Source organism: Phodopus roborovskii, unplaced genomic scaffold, assembly GCF_943737965.1.
Source record: "Phodopus roborovskii unplaced genomic scaffold, PHOROB, whole genome shotgun sequence".
NCBI lineage: Eukaryota > Metazoa > Chordata > Mammalia > Rodentia > Cricetidae > Phodopus > Phodopus roborovskii.
Window position 1 is genome coordinate 1,108,798 of NW_026126651.1, and position 23,944 is coordinate 1,132,741.

General features: G+C 52.5%; 3 protein-coding genes and 4 non-coding genes across 7 annotated transcripts; 6 read left to right on the forward strand and 1 right to left on the reverse strand.

Annotated features, from left to right (window-relative positions):
* Positions 1-65: 65 nt before the first annotated feature.
* On the forward strand, positions 66-5,971 carry LOC127213844 (uncharacterized). The gene is made up of 5 exons (XM_051174290.1): positions 66-819; positions 1,207-1,475; positions 2,488-2,634; positions 5,519-5,650; positions 5,904-5,971. Exons 1-5 carry the CDS (start codon positions 92-94, stop codon positions 5,969-5,971), a joined length of 1,344 nt encoding a protein of 447 aa, XP_051030247.1. The 5' UTR covers positions 66-91.
* A 3,890-nt stretch (positions 5,972-9,861) lies between these two features.
* On the forward strand, positions 9,862-9,953 carry LOC127214042 (small nucleolar RNA SNORD88). The gene has a single exon (XR_007833764.1). It is a non-coding gene; the product is annotated as a small nucleolar RNA SNORD88 (small nucleolar RNA).
* A 1,867-nt stretch (positions 9,954-11,820) lies between these two features.
* On the forward strand, positions 11,821-11,909 carry LOC127214044 (small nucleolar RNA SNORD88). Its single transcript, XR_007833766.1, has one exon. It is a non-coding gene; the product is annotated as a small nucleolar RNA SNORD88 (small nucleolar RNA).
* A 200-nt stretch (positions 11,910-12,109) lies between these two features.
* LOC127214043 (small nucleolar RNA SNORD88) lies at positions 12,110-12,199 on the forward strand. The gene has a single exon (XR_007833765.1). It is a non-coding gene; the product is annotated as a small nucleolar RNA SNORD88 (small nucleolar RNA).
* Positions 12,200-12,442: 243 nt separating this feature from the next.
* On the forward strand, positions 12,443-12,536 carry LOC127214045 (small nucleolar RNA SNORD88). The gene has a single exon (XR_007833767.1). It is a non-coding gene; the product is annotated as a small nucleolar RNA SNORD88 (small nucleolar RNA).
* A 72-nt stretch (positions 12,537-12,608) lies between these two features.
* LOC127213695 (Friend virus susceptibility protein 1) lies at positions 12,609-14,265 on the forward strand. The gene has a single exon (XM_051174159.1). The coding sequence runs from the start codon at positions 12,644-12,646 to the stop codon at positions 13,496-13,498; it is 855 nt and encodes a 284-aa protein (XP_051030116.1). The 5' UTR covers positions 12,609-12,643; the 3' UTR covers positions 13,499-14,265.
* A 923-nt stretch (positions 14,266-15,188) lies between these two features.
* Positions 15,189-23,218, reverse strand: Acp4 (acid phosphatase 4). The gene is made up of 11 exons (XM_051174223.1): positions 23,194-23,218; positions 23,005-23,060; positions 18,887-18,991; positions 18,723-18,809; positions 17,879-18,025; positions 17,243-17,341; positions 17,071-17,166; positions 16,285-16,417; positions 16,122-16,204; positions 15,679-15,806; positions 15,189-15,589 (listed from the first exon to the last, which is right to left on the reverse strand). Exons 1-11 carry the CDS (start codon positions 23,216-23,218, stop codon positions 15,220-15,222), a joined length of 1,329 nt encoding a protein of 442 aa, XP_051030180.1. The 3' UTR covers positions 15,189-15,219.
* Positions 23,219-23,944: the final 726 nt, after the last annotated feature.

Sequence of the window (23,944 nt, forward strand, 5' to 3'; positions counted from 1 at the left end):
GTGTCCAGGATGCCATGGGAGTGACTGGAAGCAGAGGCTGCTGTAAACTGAGTGAATTGAATTCAGAGACTAGACCATCCTGCTTCTCCACATGGACCAAAACACCTCTGGTCCCCAAAGAAAGGGGACAGCAGCTCCCAACAACAGACAAAATAAAACCCGAGAGCCTCTGAAAGTGACCTCCAGCCACCCAGATGACACCCAAGGTCATCAGGTCAACACACAAGCACCTAAGCCCATCATCCATACTCAAGAACTCAACAAGCGGGACCCATCAGCATCCACACCTATGGCCCGAAGGGTGAGCATCCAGGAACCACCAACATCCTTCTTTTTTTCTCGGAGGTTCAGCACCCCGGTGTCTTCCTCATCCACCATTCCTCCTCGAAGGTTCAGCACTCAAGAGACCCATTCTCAGAGTCTCCAGCTCAATACAAAAGACATACAATCTGATGCCTACAAACGCTGGCTCCGTTCCAGAGAGGGCTCTTCCCTTTACCGTAATGGCCAGCTCAACTTCCTAAACTCTCATACCCTGTGTAGCATCCACTCAGAAGTCTACAGCTTACAAACCGACACTGACAGCGACCTCTCCTTGGCCCAGTCACACAAGTCCACCAGAAAACAAACACGGCCCAGTGTGGATGTTCCCCCGTCCATAACCTTCAGCCCAGAGGCCAGTGTCAGAAGTTTTGAGTCCTTTGTCTGGGACTCCAAGGACAGTGTGACGGGATTTTCACACTATTCGATGTCCAGTCAGAGTACTCTAGGCAGTTTCCTCAAACTGTCAAACAGTTCTCCCACAATGGGCTCCAGTAGGTAAGTAAAGGAGGGGTCCAGAGGGGATCACACTCAAGCATGAACGAAGTTAAACAACTGCATCTGAACCTGCAGGTGCAGCAGGGGTCAGAGGGTACTGAAATGAGCCACGAGGGACCTGAGCAGATGCAAGCCTGGGTGTTTTGTTTTTTTGGGATAGGGTCTTTCCATGTAGACCAAGCTGACCTTGAACTCAGATCTCTCTCTCTCTCTCTTACACACACACACACACACACACACACACACACACACACACGTCTCCTGCGCTGAGATTGAAGGCGTGTGCCACCATGTCTGGCTTCTCAGATGGGATTTGAAAAATGGTTGTGGGGTGCCTGGCAGGGCAGATGGACTGCCTGCTGATGTTGATCACATGGTCTGTCACAGGATACAGAGCAAACGCTGGTCACTGCTGCCCATGGGCTGGAGACTGTTGCTGGAAGCCAAGAAGATTAGCCGGTACCTTAGCCTGGTGCTGACCGTGACCGGCATGCTGATGCTCAACCTCATTGCCTTGTGGCAACCCTGGATCCATTTCCAAGTGCCTCTAGTGCCCCCAGGGGACCCCACGGGCCCCAAAACCATCCCCATCGACACCATCTTCTTCATGCGCTGCCCTGACATCTCCTGCATGAATGAATATGATAAGAATGCGTGTAAGGTTGGCCCTGCCCTCACCCCTCCAAGACTCAGGTCTCTTCTTTGTCCCAGGGAAATACAAGGAACAATTTCTCCCCCCTTAGGCTACTCTCTGATGCTCACACAACTTCATGCCCAAGAATCTGATGTCACTGGCCAAGAAATGTATCTTACATGCAAGATCTGATTCATCCGATGCCCATTTTTAGAACTCAATGTTGGCTTGTGTGTGGATGCGTAAGTGTGCATGTGTGCATATGTGTGTGGGGGCCAGAAGACAACTTCAGGTGTCTTTTTTTCAGGAACCATCTTAGTAGAGGTTTCAATTACTGTGATAAAACACCATGACTAAAAGCAACCTGGGAAGGGTTTGTTTCACCAGTGAATGCAGCAAAGCAAATAACTCATTTTCAGGGTCCTTACTTCAATCCTGGGTGGCTTACAACCACCTGTAACTCCAGACCCAAGTATCTAACACCCTCCTCTGGCCTCTGAGAGAGAAAGAGAGAGAGAGAAAATGTGTGTGTGTGCGTGTGTGTGCCTGCATGTGTCAGTGTGAGTCTGTGCCTGTGTGTGTGTGCACACATGAGTGTGGAGGCCAGAGGTTAATGTCAGATGCTTCCCCAATCACTTTCCACCTTCATTTTTAAAGATTTATTTATTGAAGACAGGTTCTCACTCTGTAGACCAGGCTGCCCTCAAACTCACAGAGATCTGCCTTCTGCTTCCCAAGAGCTAGAATTAGAGGCATGCCCCACCATGCCCATCTATTTTGAAATCTGTGTGTGTGTGTGTGTGTGTGTGTGTGTGTGTGTGTATGTGTAGGTGTGTGTACATTAGTGCAGGTGCTCACAGAAGCCAGAAGAAGTCATCATATTCCCTGAAACTAAAGTTATAGGTTGTTGTAAGTCACCTAATGTGGGTACTAGGAATTGAACTCAAACCCTCCAGAAGAGCAGTGGGTGCATTTAACCGCTACGCCATCTCCTCAACACAGGCTTGGTGTTGGTGATTCTCTTCTTTTCCCAGACTTGCTGGACCTGGCCTGGGCTTGCCTCCTCATCTCCGGTGTCATGAGCTTCTGTGTGTGTATGGGTCTCATCAGCACCATATTCTTCCCCAGCACCAACATGCCCTTGATGGACTTCTCTCTCTTCATCTGCAGCCTCATGACAGGCATGTTACTACAATGCCTCCCACGGGTGCCCACCATGAAGGCCAGCCACATCCCCTCTATACTCAGCCCACCCCATCCTCATCTTCACCCTGGGCCCCAGCCCTACCGCCTGACAAATCCCCATCATGTTGTGTCCAGGCCTGAAACCACACTCATCTCTAATTCCCATCTCATAGCCAGAACATCCAACCCCCCCAGGCCTCCTCCTTGACACCAGTTCCATCTCCCCTCATCCTGAATCCATCTTTTCCCAAACCACATTCCTTACTGTCCTCAGCCTCTTCACAGATCTCCACACCCAGCTTGCCTTAAGCCTCATTACCCTTCACGGCTGTCTCACGGTCAGCCTGGCCGGCCCTGTCCTTCTAAGAAGAGCAGCCTCACCCTCAGTCCTACTCTCTCGATAGCCTTACCTCCTCCTCAGTCTGCACTCCAACCTACCAGCTGTGAACTTCCCTTTGAAACTCATCCCAGGCGATCCCCATCCCCTTCTTCAACCCCATCCAAGGACATCTTCCAGCTGGTCCCATCCCGGCACAGCCTGGACGCCAAGCTCTGCACATAGCCACTTTCCCAACAGCATTTCCTTCCAGCTACTTCGTCTCTCCAAGGCGTACTTATGTCATCTCTTGAGTAGGCATACATCTCCCTTTTTCTTTTCTTCCTTTCTTTCTTTTTCGTAAGTGGGTCTCACGTAGCTGAGGCTGACCTTGATCTACACATATGCACAGCCAAGTATGTCCAGTGTGTCCGTGCATGTGCACTCTCCCTATTTCCACTTCCCCAGCACTAGGATGACAGTGCTGACACACCAAGTTTCTGCAGTGCTGGAGATGGAACCTAGGCCCTCATGCACGCTAGGCAGGCACTCTGCTGCTAGGCAAGCGCTCGCTCTGCCAACTGAGACAACGTGCTCTGTCAGTGATGATGCAGTGAGTGCCCAACAAGAACATGTTAACTCTGTTATCTCTGTCACCCCAGGGAGTCCCAAGGTTGGCTCATCTGATCTGATTAGTCCCTTTTCTTTCTCACCCCTCCACTATAAATCCCTCCTTACCCAGTAGAGAAGGGACCTTTTTTTTTTTTTTTGGTCAAGGTCATATAAATAACTGAAAATCCCCTGGTAAAACCTCCAGACAAGTTTGTAGGATCCATGTGAGGCCCACGGGTTAGGGACACTGTACAACTCCAGGAATATGTCAATGAGGTACTCTGTGATCTCCTTTTGAAGTTGTCATGCATGGTAGCACAGGTCTGAAACGCTGGCATTCAGGACCCTGAGCTGTGAGGATGGTAAGTGAGGAGTCAGCACTTGAGGCCCGTTTGTTAACCCTTACTATGATCATCCCCCAGCCTCTCTCAAGTGATTCCAGTCTGGCAATGCTGAGTTGAACATCTGTTTCCATACACATGCCCAGACTGCAAAAGGTCGAGGGCATTTTAATTTGGCGACAAGTGATGATGGTGTGCTGTCCTTCATAATAATTGACCACAACTTCCAGTTGTTTCACAAAACATTTTTGGAGAAGAAGCGCACCGCTGAGAACCGAGAGCATGTGACACCGGTCTGCTGGTGGCTAGCTGGTGTCTGCTTTGTCTGGTAGCACTTGCTAAATTATTAGTGAGTCTGTTAATTTCTAGCCCAGCTGCCCAGGAATCCCAGTCACCTTCCTGCTTCAGCCTCTCCATTGCTGGGATGAAGGCACCACACCTCTAAGTGCCTAAATATAACTGTTGAGACTAAAAAGGTGGTTAACAGTACACAGTGCTCTCGCGGAAGACTGTTCCCAGAACCCACATGGCAGCTCACAAACGCCTGGAACGCCAGCTGTAGGGAGAGCTGATGCCCTCTTCTGGCCTCCTTGAGCACTGCACCCAACTGTAAACACCAACCCCCACACATGTACATATAGTTAAAAAATAAAATAAATCTTAAATAACATAAGCCACAGTAGGTAGAGCACACCCCAGTTAAAAATGAGGCATTTTCGGTGAGATACTTTTATCCTGTCCTTTAATTGAACACAAAGCACTTATGTTATTTTCAACAACTCAAAAAAAAAAATAGCCCCAGTTTTATTAAATCAGAGTTTCTTTTTTCCCCTCTTTTCACAAAGTATCTTCAATTCCTGTCTATTCTTCGAATTACCCAAAATAATTGAATTCTCTCTCTGTGGCTCCAGAATCCCAACATCAAGGAGCCAATAATAATGAGAATCACTCCAGTCTTTGAGGTTTTACCATGGGTCAGAATACATACCGATCACCACATTCCCTCATGATGGACCTCACAGATGGGTCAGCATTCATACCCACTGTACAGATGAGAATATTGGGGTTCAGGCACATTAGAGGCTGCTCTAAAGTAAGAGGCCTGGCCTTCAAATTCCAAAACCTTCCAGTGTCTCACATCCTGCTGTCTGGTGGCCATGGCTGGAAGTTGAGGGCCCAGAGACCAAAGAAGCTTGGTGACAATGTGGTATCACATACTTGCAGTCCTACAACTTGGGAGGCTAGAACAGGTTTTTCCAGCAAGTTCAAGGTCAGCCTGAACTACCTGATGAGCCCAGTGCTAGCCTGGGCTATAAAGCAAGCTCTCATCTCAAAATGGCACCAACCAACAGGAAGGTAGTAAGTGAAGGAGGGAGGGAAGTGGAAAGAAAATGGAGAGAGAGACATGGAAGAGGAAAACAAAGAGGGCTGGAGAGGTAGCTCAGTTGGTAGAGCCCTTGCCTAGGGAGCCCGGAGCGTTGGGCTCCATCCCCAAACTGGCCGTGCTCAAGGTCACCTTCAGCTGCAGACACAGTTCAAACAAACCAGCACCACAGTGAGAAAGCCACAGTCATGTGACTAATGCTGTGGGTCCTGGTCTGTGCTACACAGGGATCAGCATCATTCTGGGGGTCCTCTTCTACCTGATGCAAGCCCGCAAGTTCTTACAGGAAGGCATGACCTACATGCTGGGGAGAAGCTTCTACCTGGCCTGGATCGATGTCTTCTTCTTCTTCATGACCGGTCTGGCGGGCTGCAGAGGATGCCTTGGGGACTGTTAGGAATAGGGATCAGGCTGCACACAGGGTCAGGGAGGGTGGGGCTGGCTTGGAGCCAGGTCTGGGGATTCTTGTAGACTTGGGGTAGGTTGGGGACAACATGAGGGTGGGGTTGATTGTGGGCTTAGGGATGGGGCAGCGGCTGAGGTAGGACTGTGAGGGCACACAGTGAGGGTTAAGCCTACTGACCCCTGTGTCTTCTCTGTCCTTTTCCTCAGGTCTCTTCTCCTATCTGAACTACATGAACTTCTGGTCCATCCTGGCAGTCCAGGCCTTGTGGTCTTAAGGCATGACAATGAACTGATACCAATGGCTGTCAACTGCCTGACAAACTTGCCCTCCTGCCCTATACTCATGAGTTATGTAACTTCTGACTCCCTTCAGCCCAGAGTAATAATTTATGTTTTAAAGAAGAATATCTTTTGCCCAGAATAATCCATTACTTGGCTTTGTATGTTGAAAGAATTTGTAGAACTGCCATACCCCCCTACATTCTCCCTCCAACTCCACCTTGTCCATTTGGGGCTACTGTTAAGAAGAGGGGTAGAAAAGGGACTTGGATAAAACATCAAAGGTCATCAAAAAAGTCTGGGGTGAGGGTCCTTGGCATACACATGGAGCTGTTTGTTTGTTTGTTTGTTTGTTTGTTTTGAGGCATGGTTTTTCCATGTAGCCCTGGCTGTCCTGGAACTCATTCTAGACCAGGCTGGCTCAAATTCATAGAGATCCACCTGCCTCGCCTTCCCTGAGTGCTGGAATCAAAGGTGAATGCCACCACCCTGCCACATAGAGGGTTAGTACTGACTTACCCCATGCCTTAACTTCAACCTTTAGCTCTTTTGATTTCTGCTGCGGTGTTTTGTTTTTGTTTTTTTTTTGTTTTTGTTTTTGTTTTTGTTTTTTTTGAGTCGGGGTCACACTATGTTGACCAGGCTGGCCTGGAACTCAGAGGTGGGCCTGCCTCTGTCACCTAAATGCTATTAAAGGTGTGTCTCACTGTTCCGCAGCTCCAATCTTTAGTCCCATAATCAATAACTCACCTTTTCTGAGAAAATCCTGCTCACATCCTCAACTCATCCTTTCCTGCAGTTTCTCCCCCACCCCTACTCTTCCTCCCAAAGGCCCACGACACAAGCCTGCTCAATGCAGGGCTTTGGGAGGGAGGCACAGGGCCAATAGTTAGCTGCCCAACAGGGAAGGGCTAACACCCAAGTAAGAAACCCATCACTTCCCAGACCACCTACCTCCTGCAGAGGTAGGTCTGCATATCCCCATAGGTCTAGAGACTCTGTTACTCTGACTCACAGCAAGGTTGACTTGGGACTCAGTTTCCTTGTCTGTAGAGGCAATGATCTATACAGGTCCAACCTTTCGATATCACATGATAATGTTATCTACAAAGTTTATATCCAAGAACTACACAACCAAAGGGCTAGAGAGATGGCTTAGTAGTTAAGAGTGTCTGCTTTCCCAGAAGTCTAAGTTCAGTTACCAGCATCCAGGTAGGTGGCTCACAACTCTAGGGAATCTGTTACCCTCTTCTGGCCACTGCAGGTACTACACCCACACAAACAGGTATACAACCCCCCTCCCCCCCCACACACACACACGAAAATAAAAATTTGATTAAAAAAACTGCACAATTGAGTTATCAAAAAGTAGCAACGGGCTGAACAAACAACTCAGTTGTTAAGAGCACTGGCTTTTGCAGAGGACCAAGGTTTGATTTCCAAAACTCACATGGCAGCTCACAACTGCCCTTAACCACTGTTTCAACTCTTGTGACCTCTGAAGGTCACACCTGTGGACCACAGACATACATGCAAGCAAAACACACATATAAATAAAAAAAAATTTTTTTAAATCTAGGGAGGGAGGCAGAGAGGGAGAGGGAACTGGGATCGACATGTTAAAAAAAAAAAAAATCTAGACACTTTCTCATGCATTGCAGGCAAATGGACCGTAACTTGTGAATCTCTGGCTGGTGTTACAGGTGGCCACAACCATACCTAGTTTACATAACGCTGGGGATTGAAGCTAACACTTCCTACAAGCTGGGCAAGCACTCTACCAAGTGAGGCCACATTCCCAGGAAATGTGTCCATTTTTAAATAAAGATAAGCTACAACCACATGCCTTCCACTAGAGCTACAGAGTGACCAAACAGGCACAGTCCCAACAGGTACCCATAAGGAAACAGATGAAAGGTGAGGGAATCCACGCTACGAAGAAAGAGTGTCTTACTTCTGTTGCTATGAAAAGACACCTCATTCAGTCCCAGAGATCCAGGCCCTGGGCCTCCTCCCTGAGATCCTGGGGTCCACCGCTCAGTCCTCCTCCCTTAGACCGAGGCCCGGGCCCCAGCTCTCGTCCCCCACCCCGATTGATCCACCCAGCCACAGACAGGGGCAGGGCAGCGCGCCATTCTGCTCCGGCGTCCTTGCTCGGCCCCGCCCATCACAGAGCATCTCCGCCTCCAACTGCACCACTCCGGGGCTTCCTTCTAAGTCTGTCCGTCACTGCTTGGCCCCGCCTCCCGCGCGCCGGCCGCCATCGCTGTTGGGCGGGCCCAGCCTCGGGGGGCGGGGACTTGCTCCCCTGCCGCGCTGGCAAACCCGTGGCTTCCGGTCCTGGCCCCGCCTACTCCCCGGGGGCCTTTCTCGTCCCGACCACCCCCGGGGGGCTGCCTCAGAACTGCCTGACGAGAATGACGGAAGAGCTGTCCAGATATGTCCTTTATCCTTTCCTTCCTCCCTGGAGACAACTTATCTCATCTCCTGATCGGAGATATTCCAGCGGCAACCGACGCTTATTCTTCCCTCCACCATCCAGGCGTGATCCCCAGCAAAGGCTCCATTGAGGGCCGCCTCGGGGAGGAGCCTGAGGCGCGCTGGGGGCGGGGCGTGCGGCCCAGTGGGTGGGGCTGGCAGGCGGCGCGCGCTATAAAGCGGGCCTCGCGGCCGTGGCGCGCGCAGAGGGAGCGCGGCTGGGAGGTGGCGTCGTCCTGGTGAGTCTTCTCCCGGCGGCCTAGGCGCCACGCGGTCTGCGCTGCCGCCCTGCGCCCGAGGAAGGGCGTGTCGGGGGCATCGTGGCCGTCTCACGGGCTTGTCTGTCGCGTGGACGGGCTCAAGGGCGCTGCTTGGGGCGGCGGGCGCGCTCGGGTTGAAACCGGGGCGTCCCCTGAAGGGGCAGACGCGGGCACTGTCGGGGCCGATGCCTTACGCCAGGTGTGTGGAGCTGGGCATGCCGGGGCGGGCCTTCCTTTGTCTGCGCCTTCGCCGGGCGGGCTACGCCATTTCTGCTGCTCACGGCGCGGGTCTCGTCCGCCATCTTACCCATTTATTTCTAGGTGACAGGGAGGGGGTGTGTGCAGCACAGAATTTTCCTCCCGGTGACAGCTTCGTGCTACCTGCAGGTTCTCTCCGTAGGAAATCTCTACCACTGCCCCTCCCCCCGTGTGGGATTTTGACATTTTTGTGCAACCTAGAACACTTGAGGGCTGGAGGAGGATGGGGTGTAGGGGCACACACAAGATGCGGAGTTACCGAGGCGGAAGTGAGTGCACGTGCACGTGGAGGACTGGATTGCTTCGGAGCAGCAGGTAGGAGTAGACAGGAGAAAGGAAGTCAGGCCTTTTTTTACCTGCAAGAATACTGGTACAGTGTTGGGCCTGCCTGATGGTACAAGCATGCCATCCACATATTCGCCTCTAAAACAGCGTTTTTCTGCCTCCTGTTTAATTCTGTTATCACACTTAGACTCTTTCCTCCTGGGATCCTGCTGTTCTCTTTGTGTTCGATGGGAAATCGTCTCCCAGATGCCTTTCACAGGGTGGTTCAAATCTGGCTGAGTAAGGCCTTTGTGTATATCACTTACATCTTAGTGCTTGGTTTTGGGTGTTTGTGTGTGGTTGTTTTGTTTTTTCCATAGGACGACCTCTTAGTTCCTCCCACCAGGTTCTTCAGAGGGATTTGTGTCTTTACAGGTTTTGTTTTTCAAGGTTACTAGCAGATACAGCCCAGACAGGGAGCTTCAGAGTCCTCTGCATGCCGTGGGTTCATAGGAAGTCTCTGTGGACCTGTGTCACTGGGGAAGTTGGAGCATCTAGTGGATTTTGTGTTTATAGCTTGGCCACCGTCCCTGAAGGCAAGTAGCCTTGACATGGCAGAAGGTCTGAGGCTCCCATGATGTTTAGCACTGGGCTCCGATCATCCTTGAGGACACAGTGCCCCTCCAGGACCTTTGACACCTGGGGGTCTGAGGGGCTCTGGCTTTGATATTCTAAGTCTGTGGCCTGTTTCCACACATAAACCCTCACCAAGTCCTTCCTGTATTACAGGTGTTTCTTGAAGCCAAGTCGCCGTCTACCATCATCTCATTGTGGTGAGAACCTTTACTTTTTGATCTCTCTGCACCTAAAATAGTGTACCTTCCTCTTAGGTGACTTTCTGTGATTTGGGATTTAATGGACCAGTGAAATTATGGGGTGTTATATATTAAAACTCTCACTTATGAGGCCAGTCAGCTAGTTAGTTGGTAAAGATTCCAGCCCTGCCGCTCTCCATACTGGTCAGTAAATCTAGGTGCGAGATGGAGCTCACACATCAGAGGCAGGCAGTGGTATGTCCTGCTCTCTAGGGGCAAGGACTGGGCAGGGTGCCGGAAGGACCTGATTTTCAAACTCAGTTGATGGGGGTGGGGGGATGGCTGTCACCACTATCATCTGCCCACTGGATTTTGGACTGAATGCAATGTGCATTTGATCATCCTTTAGATCCTAGCAAATCATGCACATAAAAATGATACTTTTTTAAAAAAAGAACCTTGACTTTACATAGGAGTCATTACTGAAATAATAAGATTTATCAGAAGACAGGACTTGTTTTCTGGGTGGGGCGGGGGAGAACAAATTTTCAGCTCTGGGAGAATTTTTCCTTGTTTCTTGAGTGTTGGGGACAGGGAGAACAATGGTTGTGCTGTTAACCTTGATATTTTGTATCTGACTGTACTGCCTTGGGCTAGTAAGGAGGTGTCCTGCTTATCACTGAGCACATGGAGTCTCTATGGGCAAAGATATGAGAACTGAAAGAGAGAAAATAGAGCTGGATAGGGAGACCTAGTGCTTGTAGCCTTGTGTCCACATCCCACTAAGTCAGAATGAAGAGGCCAAGACAAAAATATGCCTGTTGTCCACCCCGGAACCATGTGGAGCTTAAAAGCATCTTAGCCAGGCAGCGGTGGTGCACACCTTCAATCCTAGCACTAGGGAGGCAGAGGCAGGTGCCAGAGGTGACGGAACCCCTCTCTCAAAAAAATAAACAAAAACAAAACAAAAAAGCACCTGAATGAGAATTGCTGGGGCTAAATTTTTCTTTCTTCGTGGCTACATCTTTGAACAGATCATTTCTGCACAAAATTGATGCTTGTGGTTGCTAAATAACCGTGAGTACTTGAGGCATAACAGAGCAGGGTGACCACGAATTCAAGCCCCGCCTGGGCTGCATAGAAAGACCATGTTGGTAGAGGAAAAGGCCAGTGTCCAAGCAATAGGCAGGTATCGTTGCTCCTCCACAGAATGCTCTGGCAAAGTCAGTACTTCCCAAGTTGCAGTGTGCAAGAGTGATGCTGGCCTCAAGCTCAGTCAGGTTGAAGAGTTGGTTTGGGGGAATAGGCCTGGAGGAAGGGCAGAAGCCATTGAGGCACAAGTTGACTATATCCAAACAGGTCTGGAGCTGAGCCATGAGACCTCAGTCTGTTTGCAGCAGAGCATATGGAAGGCAGCATGCAGGGTCAGGGTGGGCAGTGAGGTGTAATTGTGTCACTTGCCTATATATTGTCCCGGCATTCCGGGGAGCTGAGGCAAGAGTGTCCTGAGTTCACATCTATCCTGGGCTACATATAAAAATCAGTGAGTAGATGAGCTGTGGAAGTGTGTGAGGTCTACTTTGGGAGGTAGATACAGGCATGTTGGGACTATGACAAACATGCAAATGGTGAAGTATTGCACACCCTAGGGGTCTACTTTCTCAGAAACTGTCATTGCCTGAATTTCTGGGCACTGGGCTACATTATACCCTTGGGAGAGCGAGTGGCTGTGGGACCACTGGGTTCTGGGGAGGGTGTTGATAATTACCAGGACTCCTGTGATGTCCAGCACTGGGCTCTGAGCACTGTGAGGACATGGTGCCCCCAGGGACCTTTGACACCCTGGGTCTGAGGGGTCCTGGCTACAGTGGGGTGGATGGGAAAGTGCTCTTCATGCATCTCAGCAGCCTCTTTCCCCTTCGCTCTTGCCAGCAGACAGGCCGTTCCTTCAGACAGCCGGCTTCCCTCCAGGTGAGCAGAAGGGTTGCCTAAGGTGGGGTGAAGGTCTTAAGCATTTAGTGACCCTTGTGCAGTGAGAAATCCGTCAGTGTATGCTTGGGGACCCCTGTGATGTCCAGCACTGGGCTCTGATCACCCTGAGGACACAGAGCTCCCCAGGACCTTTGACACCTGTGGTACTGAGGGGTCCTTACTACAAGGAGTGAATAGGATTATCATGGTCTTTCTGACCTTACCAACCTCTTTCCCCTCCCTCTCCTTAACCTACAGGCAGTTCCAGCAGATAAGCTGCTTCCTCCAGGTAAGAACAGAAGGGTTGTCAGGGATGGGGGTACGGGTCCTAATGCTAATCATATGAACTCCATTCAGACATAGGAGTGGGTGAAGAAGTTGGACCAGGTTGCTATGAGGCATCCTGTCATACTGCTCTTGGTAACCCCCATGATGCACAGCACTGGGCTCTGACCACCCTGGTGACATGTTGCTCGCCCCCGGGACCTTTGACATCCGGGGGTTCTGAGGGGTTCCCATTCTAGGAGGATGCTGGGCAGGAGCGTGACCCTTTGTCACCTACTAGCATGCCCTATGTCTTTTTGCAGCCTCTGCATCAGCCTTGCTTTGAGGCTATAGGGCCATGGCGGAGAGGGTGCTGGTACCCACCCAGATGGGCCGGGGGGACCGTTACTACACGTACACGGAGCTGTTGGCTATCTCACGGCGTTTCAAGCAAAACCCCAATGAGCTCATGGTCACCTGGATCCTGAGGGTATATGACCAGGGAGGCCCTGCCCTGTCCCTGAATTCCGGGGAGCTGGGGCTACTGGGTGACCTCACCCATGATGCCATCTTTAACTATCGATGCAAAGCCCTGCGAGGGGGTGGCTGCCAGACACTGTTGAGCTGGCTGCTGCAGGCCTGGCGCCAGCGCTGGGAATCCTCCCTGCATTTTGAGGCCACTGAGCTGCCCTTTAGGCCTTGGACCACCATGGAGGAAGGCATCCAGCTGGTGCGTGAGCTGGGTATGATTGAGTGGATCTACCTTGACCCAGAGGGGCCTGTGGACCTGGCCCCAGAGGATGTGGCCTTCACCCAGGGCCTGCAGAGGCGCCTGCTCACAGCCGCACCCTCTGAGCTACGACTCTCGCTGGTCAGCCTGCTGGTGCGTGGCATGACGGTACTGGAGGCTGTGATGGAGATCCAGACCATTGCTGATGTGGGCCTGCTTTGGCGCCAGAGCCAGCCAGGCCGCACCAAGCTTATGCTGGGGCCCAATCCAACTCGAAAGGACCTCCTAAGCTGGCTGATCAGCCATGGCGTGCCCCGGGAGCAGGTGGACAGGCAGCCCACCAAGGTGCTCCTGGAACTGTACATCAAAGAAGCCAAGCGCAGTCGTGGCCACCCCAGCTATGGGCTGGCTGAGGAGCAGCCCCCACCACCTCCCTACTCCGACCAGGCCTGTGGGGAAGAGCCACCTGTGAGGCATGACTAGACCCGGAGACTGGCTTCGAGAGCACACTTGTACCCGGGGTTGAAGGTGGGGAAAGGAATTGCACAGAGGCTGCCTGCAACCTCGGCCACTGGGAAACAGCTTGGCAAAGCACCTTCCCCACATTTCTGTCCTCTAGCACTTGTGCCAAGTTCAGTGGCCTCCCCCAAAGAGGGGTGTGCACGTCCCCAGCCACACCGTCCATGTGCTGTGAGTCTAGGGTGCTTGGTGGCCCTCAGTTAAGCCCCTTGAGTTGGAACACAAGGCCATGCTGAGGTAGGTGGCCACAGCAGGGTCCCCACCCCTCTGCTTCCACATGGGCCCCAAAGCACTACGTACAGGCCATCTTGAATTTTTTACTTTTTCAATGCAACACTTACATAATATTTTAGGTATGGGCCACGCTTCCGTGGACCTTTACTAGGTGTTTAACACTTTAGGGCCAGTCTCCCTATTTTAAAGGCTTAACATTGTAAACTTTTTTCTAATGCAGCATTTTTACTTTATATTTTATTTTGAGCTTATGTGACACTTTGGTTTGGGGGAGGGGAGAGCCCCCTTTTGTAAAGACTTTGTTTTGGGGGCCCTGTCCCCGTTTTCTTTTAGCCATGCCCTTCCCTTTTGAAGCACCTTCCAGCTGGGTCTGGTGTCCCTGGCTGCACACATGGCTCCTGGCCAGTGTAGATCTGAATTTAATGGAGGGGCGAGATGGGCAGCCCTGGAGCTTCTGCCTTCGTGAGTTCCTATTAAATGGCTGCTTCATTACCCTCTGTGAGGTGTGCTGTTTGACTTGTTCGCGGCGTGGGTAGAATCGGGGTGATGAGCTGGGTCCAGGGCAGGTGAGGCACAGGCGTACTTGCCCACCCCTGGCCTGTTTCCAGAGGATACTCCAGCGGTCTGGTGAGGAAAGGCGGGCTGGTGGGAGCCAGTCACAGCCACCGGCTGGCCTTGGCCCCTACCTTGTACCTGCATTTGGTTTGAGTTTTTTTTTTTTGTTCTTATGAACCAGACCCTTTAGCTCAGGCTATCCTGAGATTCCAAGGTATTTAACTTCCTCTCAATTCTGGGTCTTATAACTCCCCCAGATAGGAGCCTGGCCACCTCTCAAGACAGGGAACTCACATTGACTTTCTCAGTGTCAGCTGAGGGCTCTGGGGAGCGATGGTTACACAGTGGGGGTGGGACTCCAGGAGATGCCAGTAACATGGTTGCTGGTCAGGAGCGGGTGGGTTTGGGGGATGGCAGTCCTGAGTGCAAGCTCATCACCAGGTCCTTAGGGACTGTCCCTCTTCAGGGAGAGCTTAGGGTAGTAAGAGTGAGTGGGGCTTCCAGAAGATACTGGTGACCTTAGTCAATGCCTGGAGATGCCTGTCTTCATCTTACTCATACTTAGTGTGCTATGTGATCTAGGAGGCAGCCCCATCTGACTGCCACCAGTGAGAAGTGATTACTAGGGGTAGAACCCCTTAAGGACGGTTCGGGTCTATGTGGTCTCAGGCTACGGGCTGTCACCTGCACACATGCTTATTGCATGCCACCTGTATGTGTAGCGCCTGACTGCATAGATAGGACTGTGAATAACTCCTGGGGCCCACCCAGCCTTCATCCCCACACGCGCAAGCACAGTAAGTGACAAGTCAGAGCGGCAGGTGAGCACACGTGTTGGGATCCAGGATCAGCTGAAGCGGCTGAAGGGGTGCTTTGTGTCTATCCATCTCCCCCCCTCATATGGCCCCTCCCAGGGCCCTCAGGCAGCTGGGCCTCCAGGCCAGTAGGCCAAGCCCCAAGCTCAGCACAGCCAGCACTGCCACAGCTCCGGCCAGCAGGGGCACTGTGGCTGCAGGAAGAACATGGGGGTTGTGAATCCCAGGTCTTGGGGACTCCCCACTCCCACCCCTGTGCAGAGGGCTGTCACCTGGGGGGCTGGTAGGTTCGTGGGAACCATGGCAGGGGGCCCCATGAGCTGGAGGCCTGGCTGGAGCAGTCAGCTGCTGGAAGCGCCCAAGCGGACAGGGAGCTGGGCACCCAGGGACCCTGAGCGGCATTGGTGGGCGGGAGGTGTCATTTCGATAGATGAGAGAGATGGTGACATTCCTGAAGGTGAAAAGGACAGTAGCCATCGCCCATTTCCCCCTTAAGAGTCCCTCCCTCCCACCCAGTGCCAAGGCGTCTCCCATCCTCACTCTCCGTCGTCTTCCTCAGGGTCCCTGGAGCTCCCCCGGAATTCAAAGGCCATACAGGCAGCATAAGGTGGGGTGTTGCCATCGTAGAGGCCCAGGGCCCCCTGGAGGGCCAGCAGGGTGCTGTCATGCTGCAGATAATTTCATTGAGGGGAGATGAGTTAGGACCTCAGAATGCTCCTAACAGCCACATTGTTCCCCCTTAGAAATAACGCCAGACCACTCCCATCCACACCATGGGCATTCTGATTGTCCAGACACACATATTGTCCTTGCAGGGACCCTGGAGTCCTGCTCCACTGACCCCCTCCCCCACCTTTCCTGTGTTTCTAGTGATGCAGTCCCATAAACACTGTAGGAGACACACGCAGTAGGCTTAGGTTACATGGTCTTCACCACCCCTGCTACCCATGGAGCGGCAATGTCTGTCTTTCCCAGGGACTCACAGCTGAGTACATGACCATCTTGAGGGGCAGCCCCAGGCGCTGGGCCCGGGAGAAATTGCTGAGGATGGCATCCAGCAGAATCCCTGAGTGACAGGAGCAGAGTATTGTATGTCTCCTCCCTGCCTGAAGAACAGCTCCCCTAACCCATGGGCCCACACCTCACCCCCTGTCAGCTGGGCCTTTTCTGCTGCTCTGGGTGGCCCCACGTGTGCCCTGATATCCAGAGCTGAAATCTGTGACAGGGTCCTCAGGACGTCTGGGGAGGCCCAGGACGGAAGGGAGAGACCATGGGCACGCTGAAGAGAGGAAAGGAGAGAGGGCCTCAAGAGGGAGTTCCCGGTCACCTCCCCGGTCACCTCCCCGGTCATTGGTTTTGTCATGTGTGTACATGTGTACAGTGTGTATGCACGCAAGTGTGTGTGTGTGTGTGTGTGTGTTTGCGTGTGTTAGAGGTTACCTGCAATGTTCCCCAGGCCTGGCCCACCTAGTTCTAGAGTCTCACTGGCCTGGAACTCACCAAGTAAGCCAGGCTGGCTAGCCTCCTGTCAAGGCCTCCTCAGCACCAGGGTTTAGGTGTAAGCTGCTGCATCCAGCTTTTCCATGTAGGTATTGGCAGTCCAAACTCCTCATGCTTGTCTGCAAGCACTTTGTTGACAGCCAACCCTCCAGACCCTGACCCTCATTCAAAGCCTGCAAAGATCGGCTCACCAGTGTGGGCCAGACCAGAGTCCTGACCAAGCCCTTCCCAGAGATGCCTTAGAATCAGGCATTTGGGATTCTAGAAAGATCCAATGGATGGTACCAGGAAAGGGGTGTGATATGACGTCCTACCAGTCTATCACTGTCCCCACCATGCAGATGAGAAACAAGGCTACACAGGACTAAATCACTAACAAACAGGCCAAGTGCAAATCTGAAATAATCCACTGGAGAGGTGAGAAAGATTTACCTGGCAGATCAGTGTGTCCAGAACTTTCCATGCTCTGCGGAGAGGCTCTCCAACCAGTGACAGCCCAGTGAAGTTGCCCAGGCGGGTCAGGAAGTCCTGAGTGGAGATGCAGGGCTGCCTGACCAATCCTTGCTTGGCACCCAACCCCACCAGCCCACTGCAGCAAACTCACCGTCCAGCCCTCCAGGGCCTCCTGGTAGTCGGCTGCCTCTGTGGACTCCCGCAGAAGCTCATGGTATCGAGGGCAGCTGCGCATGGGGAATCTCAGCAACTGGGGGAGACTGAGGCTCAGGGAAGACACAGCCAGTCTGGGGGCTCCCAGTTGGCCGTGGGGCTACGCTCTCTGGCCCTTGTCTCTCCCAGTTTCCCCTGCATCCAGCTATTGCTGGTCAGGGATGACAGCTTACCCCACTGGACAGTTCCACCAGGGACAATCTGAAATGGGTTCACCTGGCTGGCAGCTGCCTCTACCCCTCTCCTGCTCGGTGTTATGCTTTGTTTCTGCCCCTTTGTATATGTGTGGTGCTGGTTAAGGAACCCAGGAATTTAGAAAAGCTAGGCATTCCCTCTACTGCTAAACCATACCCTAGTCCTTCACTGGGGGATTCTAGGCAGGAGCTTTACCACTGAGCCACACTCTAGCCCCTTACTGGGCTAAGCTGGAGGGGAGGTGCCTATCACTGACCAGCATCTTATTTCTCTTGTTAATCTTGTTAAACTTTTCATTTTGGGAAAGGCTTACTAAGATTCCCAGAATGACCGTGAACTCAGGGCCCTTGTGTTTCCCCATCAGGTCCAGCCCCCTGACCTTGTCCTCAGACACAGGCACTGTGTGCACTGGAATGGGCTTCCAGTCGGCCTCAGGACTTCCAGGGGCAGCCTCGGGGAACAGCCCGGCCAGGTTGGCCTGTGCGCTCTCCAGGGTCCGGTCAAAGTCTGTGCTGCGGATGTACACCTGGGGTGGACGAAGGCAGCAGAGGGGTGGGCAGTGTCCCAAATCAAAGGCTTCAGGTTCTGTTTGGAGTAGGTTAGGTCAAAACTCAAGGTGAGTTCAAGTGTCAGGGATAGAGGTCAGAGGGGGATGTGTTGGACTGCAAGAATCTACTGGTGTTGAGAGTTAAAGGGAGGTCAGATCAAGGGGGGTCAGAAGTAAAAAGTCGAGATAAAGAAGGTGGGAGCTGAATAACATGGAGCTAAAGTAGAGTACCCAGTCCTCAGAGGACTCGGAGCCGGAGGACGCAGCCCAAGGACGTCAGAAGACAGAAAAGGAAGGTCAGACGTGGTGAAGGCAGAGATCAAAGGTTGGAGGTTGGAACTGGGGGGTGTTGCTCAGTGATGAGGGCTTGACAAGCATGTGTAGGCCCACATCCCTTACAAGAAACCCCACCCCCCCAAGAAACAGGAGGGTAAAGCAAGGGCCAAAAGATCAAATCAGGTTCAAAGGTGAGAAGGTCAGGATGGAGTAGTTGGGACTCAAGACAAAGGTTGCAGTTGGGTCAGCGGTCAGACTGTGTCATACATTGAGGGGTCAGAGCCCAGTACGGATTCTCTACTGACTCAGAAGCCCATGGGAGTGCAGATCAAATTGATAGAGACCAAAAACAAGAGTTGAAGGCCAAAGGGGGCACTGGGGTCAAAGGTTAGCAAAGTACCTCTTCACGCCTGTACTCTGGACTCAAGAAGGCCTTGTAACGCCTCCTCAGAAATCGGCCCAGCTCCAGCTGCTGGCGGATCCCCTCCTGGGGACAGAGGCAGCCTCAGCAGACCCTCATCACCTGTCCCCCAGCCCTCTTCCTCACCCCCTCTCCCTCCTCACCTTGGTCAGCTGGCCCAGGCCTCGAGGCCACAAGGTAGAGGCAGCTTCCTTGTGTGGGTCTGTGGGGTAGGAGGCCAGTGGGGCCCGGTCGCCATGGCGAAACACCTGGGGATGTTGGAGAACCAGGTCAGGGCTGATCTGGGAGGCAGAGAGTGGGTCAGGTGGGATGGGAGGCTGCGCACCAGAGCCACAAATAGCAGGGGCCCCTCCAGCAGGGCCTGCGGTGGTAGCAGCAACAGCAGCAGCAGTAGCAAAGGTCCAGCGGTGTGGCCCTGAGACCCGGGCACGGCCATTTCCACAGAGAGCAGACGCTGAGCTCAGCCTCCGTCTGTACTGTGGCCTTACCTGCTCATTAGCCTCCGACTCAGCCCCCTGCAAGCAACGCAGGCCCCAGCATGCTCCCCAGCACTGCCCCAGACTGGGGAGGCCTGGGATTAACCCAGCTCATCTTCACAGGCCCCCCCCCAGGAGATACCCATTTGGCCACCAGCATCCCTGCTGTGCTGATGGGGAAACTGAGGCACAACAGGACCACGACTTGCCTGAGGAAACATCTAGGAAGTGGCAAAGCTGAGAGGTAGTTACAGGGGACCCCACCCCCACCAGCCCTGCTTCCCCAATGTCTCCTGTTCCTTTTCTAAAATGTCAGGACTCTCGGAGGCCTTCCTGGACTTCTTGAAGATTTCGCTTTCTTAACATACCATGTACAGTTGGTTAAAACCAACAGGGCCCTGTAGCAAAATACCCAAGCCAGGAGTCAGTCAGGCGAGGTTCAGATCTCTCACCATTAGAAGATGTATGATATCAAGTTACTATAGCTCTGTGTGCCTCCATCTCACAGAAGGGATCAGCTGAGTTTAAAGAGCATTAAGCACTTAAGGGAACCCGTCTGCAGAAAGAACTGTTAGTAAGTGGTGTTTACAACTAATGAATGGCCCTAAGACTTTAGCAATGTGTGTGTGTGAGAGGCCAAATATTTAACATGGGTATTGGGGAGCCGAACTCAGAACCTCACGCTTGAGAGGCCAATGTGCCACCTCCCCAGCCCCAAGCTCAACATCTTAAGGCAGTTGTTTTTGCTCATGGGTTTTATGGGTCAAGAATTGGGAGTCTGGCTGTCTAATTTTTGAGCTGTTTTTTGTTTTGGTTTGGAGATGGTGGTTTAAGACAGGGTCGTCCTGTGTAGTTCTGGCAGTTCTAAAACTCATACATAGACCAAGCTGGCCTCAAACTCACAGCTCTCTGTCTCTCAAGTGCTGAGATTAAAGGCATGCATCGCTAGCTTCATCGGGCCATGATTTTGTGTATTTTTATTTTATATGCATCTTTGTATGTGCATGCAGTGCCCACAGAACCAGAAGAGGGGCGCTGTATCCTCTGAAACTGGAGTTACAGATGGCCATAAGCCACCACATGGGTTCCAGAACCTGAACCAGGTCCCCAGGAAAGCAACCAAGAAAGCAGGTGGGTCTTGTTTGGTACTGCTGTCATTTGAGCACATGCTGAGCAAGGGCTGTATCTCTGAGCCACAGCTTTAGCCACAACACCTGCTTAAAATGTTTAAATGTTGTAGACAGAATTGCACTCCATTGCCCAGGCTAGCCTTGAACTCATTCTGTAGTTGGAACTTATTCCAACTTCAGCTTCCCAAATGCTCAGATGACAGGCGTGTGCTGCCAGGGCTCCAAAAGTCCGATTAGTCCCACCTAGGCACAGTGGTATTTGCCTTTATTCCCGTACTCAGGAGACAGAGACGAGGTGTATCTCTGAGCTCAAGGCCAGCCTGGTCTATGTAACAGTTTAATCCCAATGCAAAACAGGAGACAACCATAGGTGACAGAACCACAGGAACAATGTGGAGTGGTCCCCAGAAATGTCAGCATACTCTGCCTCCTGTGCTGCTATGATGGATCAGGTCCACAGTTTGTGTGACTGGCTGGGAATCAAGGTGTCCTCAGGCCCCGTGCATCCACCACCAGCTATGAAGGAGAACCTCATCCCTGCCTGTAGTGAGATAGTCCTTCTGTGGCATCTTTACCGCGATACCTGCCTTTCCCATCCCTTGGAGCTGTGTTCCAGGATTCCACTCTCTTTTTTCTTCATTTTACATTCCAACCCCAGTTCCCCTCCCTTCCTTCCCCCTTCCCACCTCCCCTGATCACCGTCCAGCCACTCCTCAGAGGGGATAAGGCCTCCCTTGGGAAGTCACCAAAGTCTGGGATACCATGATGAGGCAGAACCAAGCCCCTCTCTGCTGAATCAGGCTGGGCAAGGTATCCCACCACAGGGAATGGCCTCCCCATGCACTAGGAATAAGACCTGGTCCTACTGCCAGGGGCCCCCAAACAGGACAAGCCACATAACCATCACCCACATTCAGGAGGCCTCGTTTGGTCCCATGCAGGTTCCCCAGGTGCCAGTCCAGAGTCCTTGAGCTACCACTAGTTCAGGTCAACTGTCTCTGTGGTTTTCCCTATCATGATCTTTACCCCCCCCCCTGTTCATATGGTCCCCTCTGTTCATATGGTCCCTCCTCTCTTCAACTGAACCCCAGAGCTCAGCCCAGTGCTTCCATCAGTTACTGGATATAGGTCCTGTGATGGGAGTTTCGGTGGTCACTAATCTGATTATAGGGGAAGGCCAGTGCCGGCATCTTACCCTCTATTGGAGTCTTAGCTGGGATCACCCTGTGGGTCCCTAGGAGTTTGCCTTGTGTCAGGTTTCTCCCTAACCCCAGAATGGCTCCCACTATCATGATACCTTTCATTGCTGTCCCTCCCCCAACTTGGCCATTTCGATCCCTCATATTCCCAGCCCCACCTCCTCCTTCCTGCGCCCCGCCTCAGTTTACCCAGGAGAACTCCATTCCCAAAGACAGCTATATTCCTTCTCCATTGGATTTTGTGTAACCTGGTATGCCCAGCTGCTCTCCTTTTGTGTATGTGTGTTTATTCTTTTTCTTCATTGAAAATTACACGGTGGGATGGGAATACCCACATGCCATGGCACGTATGCAGAAGTCACAGGAAAGCGTGTCAGTTCTGTTCTACCGTGTGAGTTCTGGGAACTGAACTCAGATCATTAGGCTTGTCAACAGGCTACCCACTGATCCATCTCAGCAGCCCTTATTTATTTTATTTATTGGTTTATTCACTTAGTAACAGAGTCTGGTGTACCTCAGGCTACCCTTGAACTCTCTTTGACTATGTAGCCAAAGGTGACTGAACTCTAATTCCGACAGAGAGAGCAACAGTGGACCCCAGAAATGACTCCATCTGAGCCCAGCATGGGGTCACTCACTAGACTGTGACTCAAAAGCAGCTGGAGCTCTAGAGGGCCCTACAGAGGAATGATGCCAGGAGCTCCGGCACCGGAGTCCTCTGGGCACCTCTCAGGCAGCCCCACTGGAGAGTGTCCTCCCTCCAGCGCCACCTACTGCTCACATGACTTGTGAGCCTGGAAAACTGTCTTGAGTTTGGTAAGCCTTCCCACCCTGGCCCAGAGAAACACATTCTCTTCTGTGTGTAAAGGCCAGAGGTCAATGTCAAATGTCTTTTTAAATTGCTTTTCACCTAATCTGATGGCTCTCGCTGTACCTGGAGCTTACTGATTTGGCCGGCAAGTCCCAAGGATCCTCCTGTCCCCTCCTCTCCGGTGCTAAGGTGACAGCCTGGCTTCACCTTTGCTAGGGAGTCAAACCCAGGTCCTCATGCTTATGTGATAAGTGCTTTACCCACCGAGCACCTCCTCGCCCCTTACTGGGGGTATGTTTTCTTTATATTTCACACAGAAGTGGCTCACACATCAAAAGTGACTCCCTGAGGTCAACCCACTGACAGGTGTCAGAGCTGGGGTTCAAGCCCACACAGACATTCCCTCCAGGAGGCTTCCCACCCTGGGCTTCCCTCCTCAGTGTTCAGGCTGGGGCATCACCGCTACGGTGAAGGCAAAGGCAGTTCAGTACGTGTTTCTATCTACAAAGAGCACTGGGTGCTCAGAGCCCTGTGGTCCAGGCGTCAGCCTGCCACCCCCACCAGGCTTCACACTCCCATGATGCCGCTGCCACCCTCACAAACGGGGGACCAAATTCTCCTCTAACTCCTGGCTGCGGCCCCCACCTTTGCATCTGGCAGACATAAGGATGCATTACACCTGTCTCCATACCGGCATTCTCCTGTCTCCAGATACCAGGGCCAATCTGTTCCTCCCCTGCTCCCCTGGCTCCCCAGTGCACTCCAGAGAACTCAGCGTGGAGATCTAGTTCTGACTTCTCCATTCTCATAGGTCCTGATGCTGGATTTAGGTACCATGTGTGACATTCCACTCCCACATCCCCCTCTCCCAACCCCCCAGTGTGAATGTCTCTTCTACCCAAAATGCCCTTTCCCGGTCACCATGGTCACCATTCTGGTCTCCCCGACAACCTCCTCCCATTCTTGGGGCCTCTTTCCTGTCTGACTCAGAGGCCTGGGGGAGGGAGGTCAAGCCGCTGTGTGGCTAGGACCTATGGCCATGAACTTGCAGGAAGTGAGGACAGGTGAAGGGTCTGGGGCAGGGGTGGGGACAGGGAGGGAAGGGAGCTGACTCCTGACCTCCTCCCTCAGAATGTGACCTTGGCCATGGCCGTGTTCACCATCCTAGCCTCCATCTACTTCTTCAACAAGGTGAGGGGGGATGGAGCGCAGGAGGGTCTGTGTAGCTTTTCTGCACTGGGTCACTGTATGTCTCCATCATGCTTCTGTCTCTGCTCTAGGCTCAGCAGTGAGACGGCACTGTGGCTCCCCAGTCCGCCAGCCTAGCCTCTGTCTGTTCTACCACCGCTCTAGCCTCTGAGATCGAATAAATGTAGCAGCATCAGACCAAGGCTTCCTACTCCCTAAGCCCCACAACCCTGCTTCCCACAGCTCCACGGACTGCACAATCAGCCAAAATCTCAGAAGAAGAAAAGTAGAGACCTGGTCCCTAGATCTGTGGGAGAGGGTTGGACCCTGGCCTTCCTAGTCTGTGGGAGGAGGCTGGGCCCTGGACCTCTGAGCCTGAGGGAGGAGGCTGGGCCCT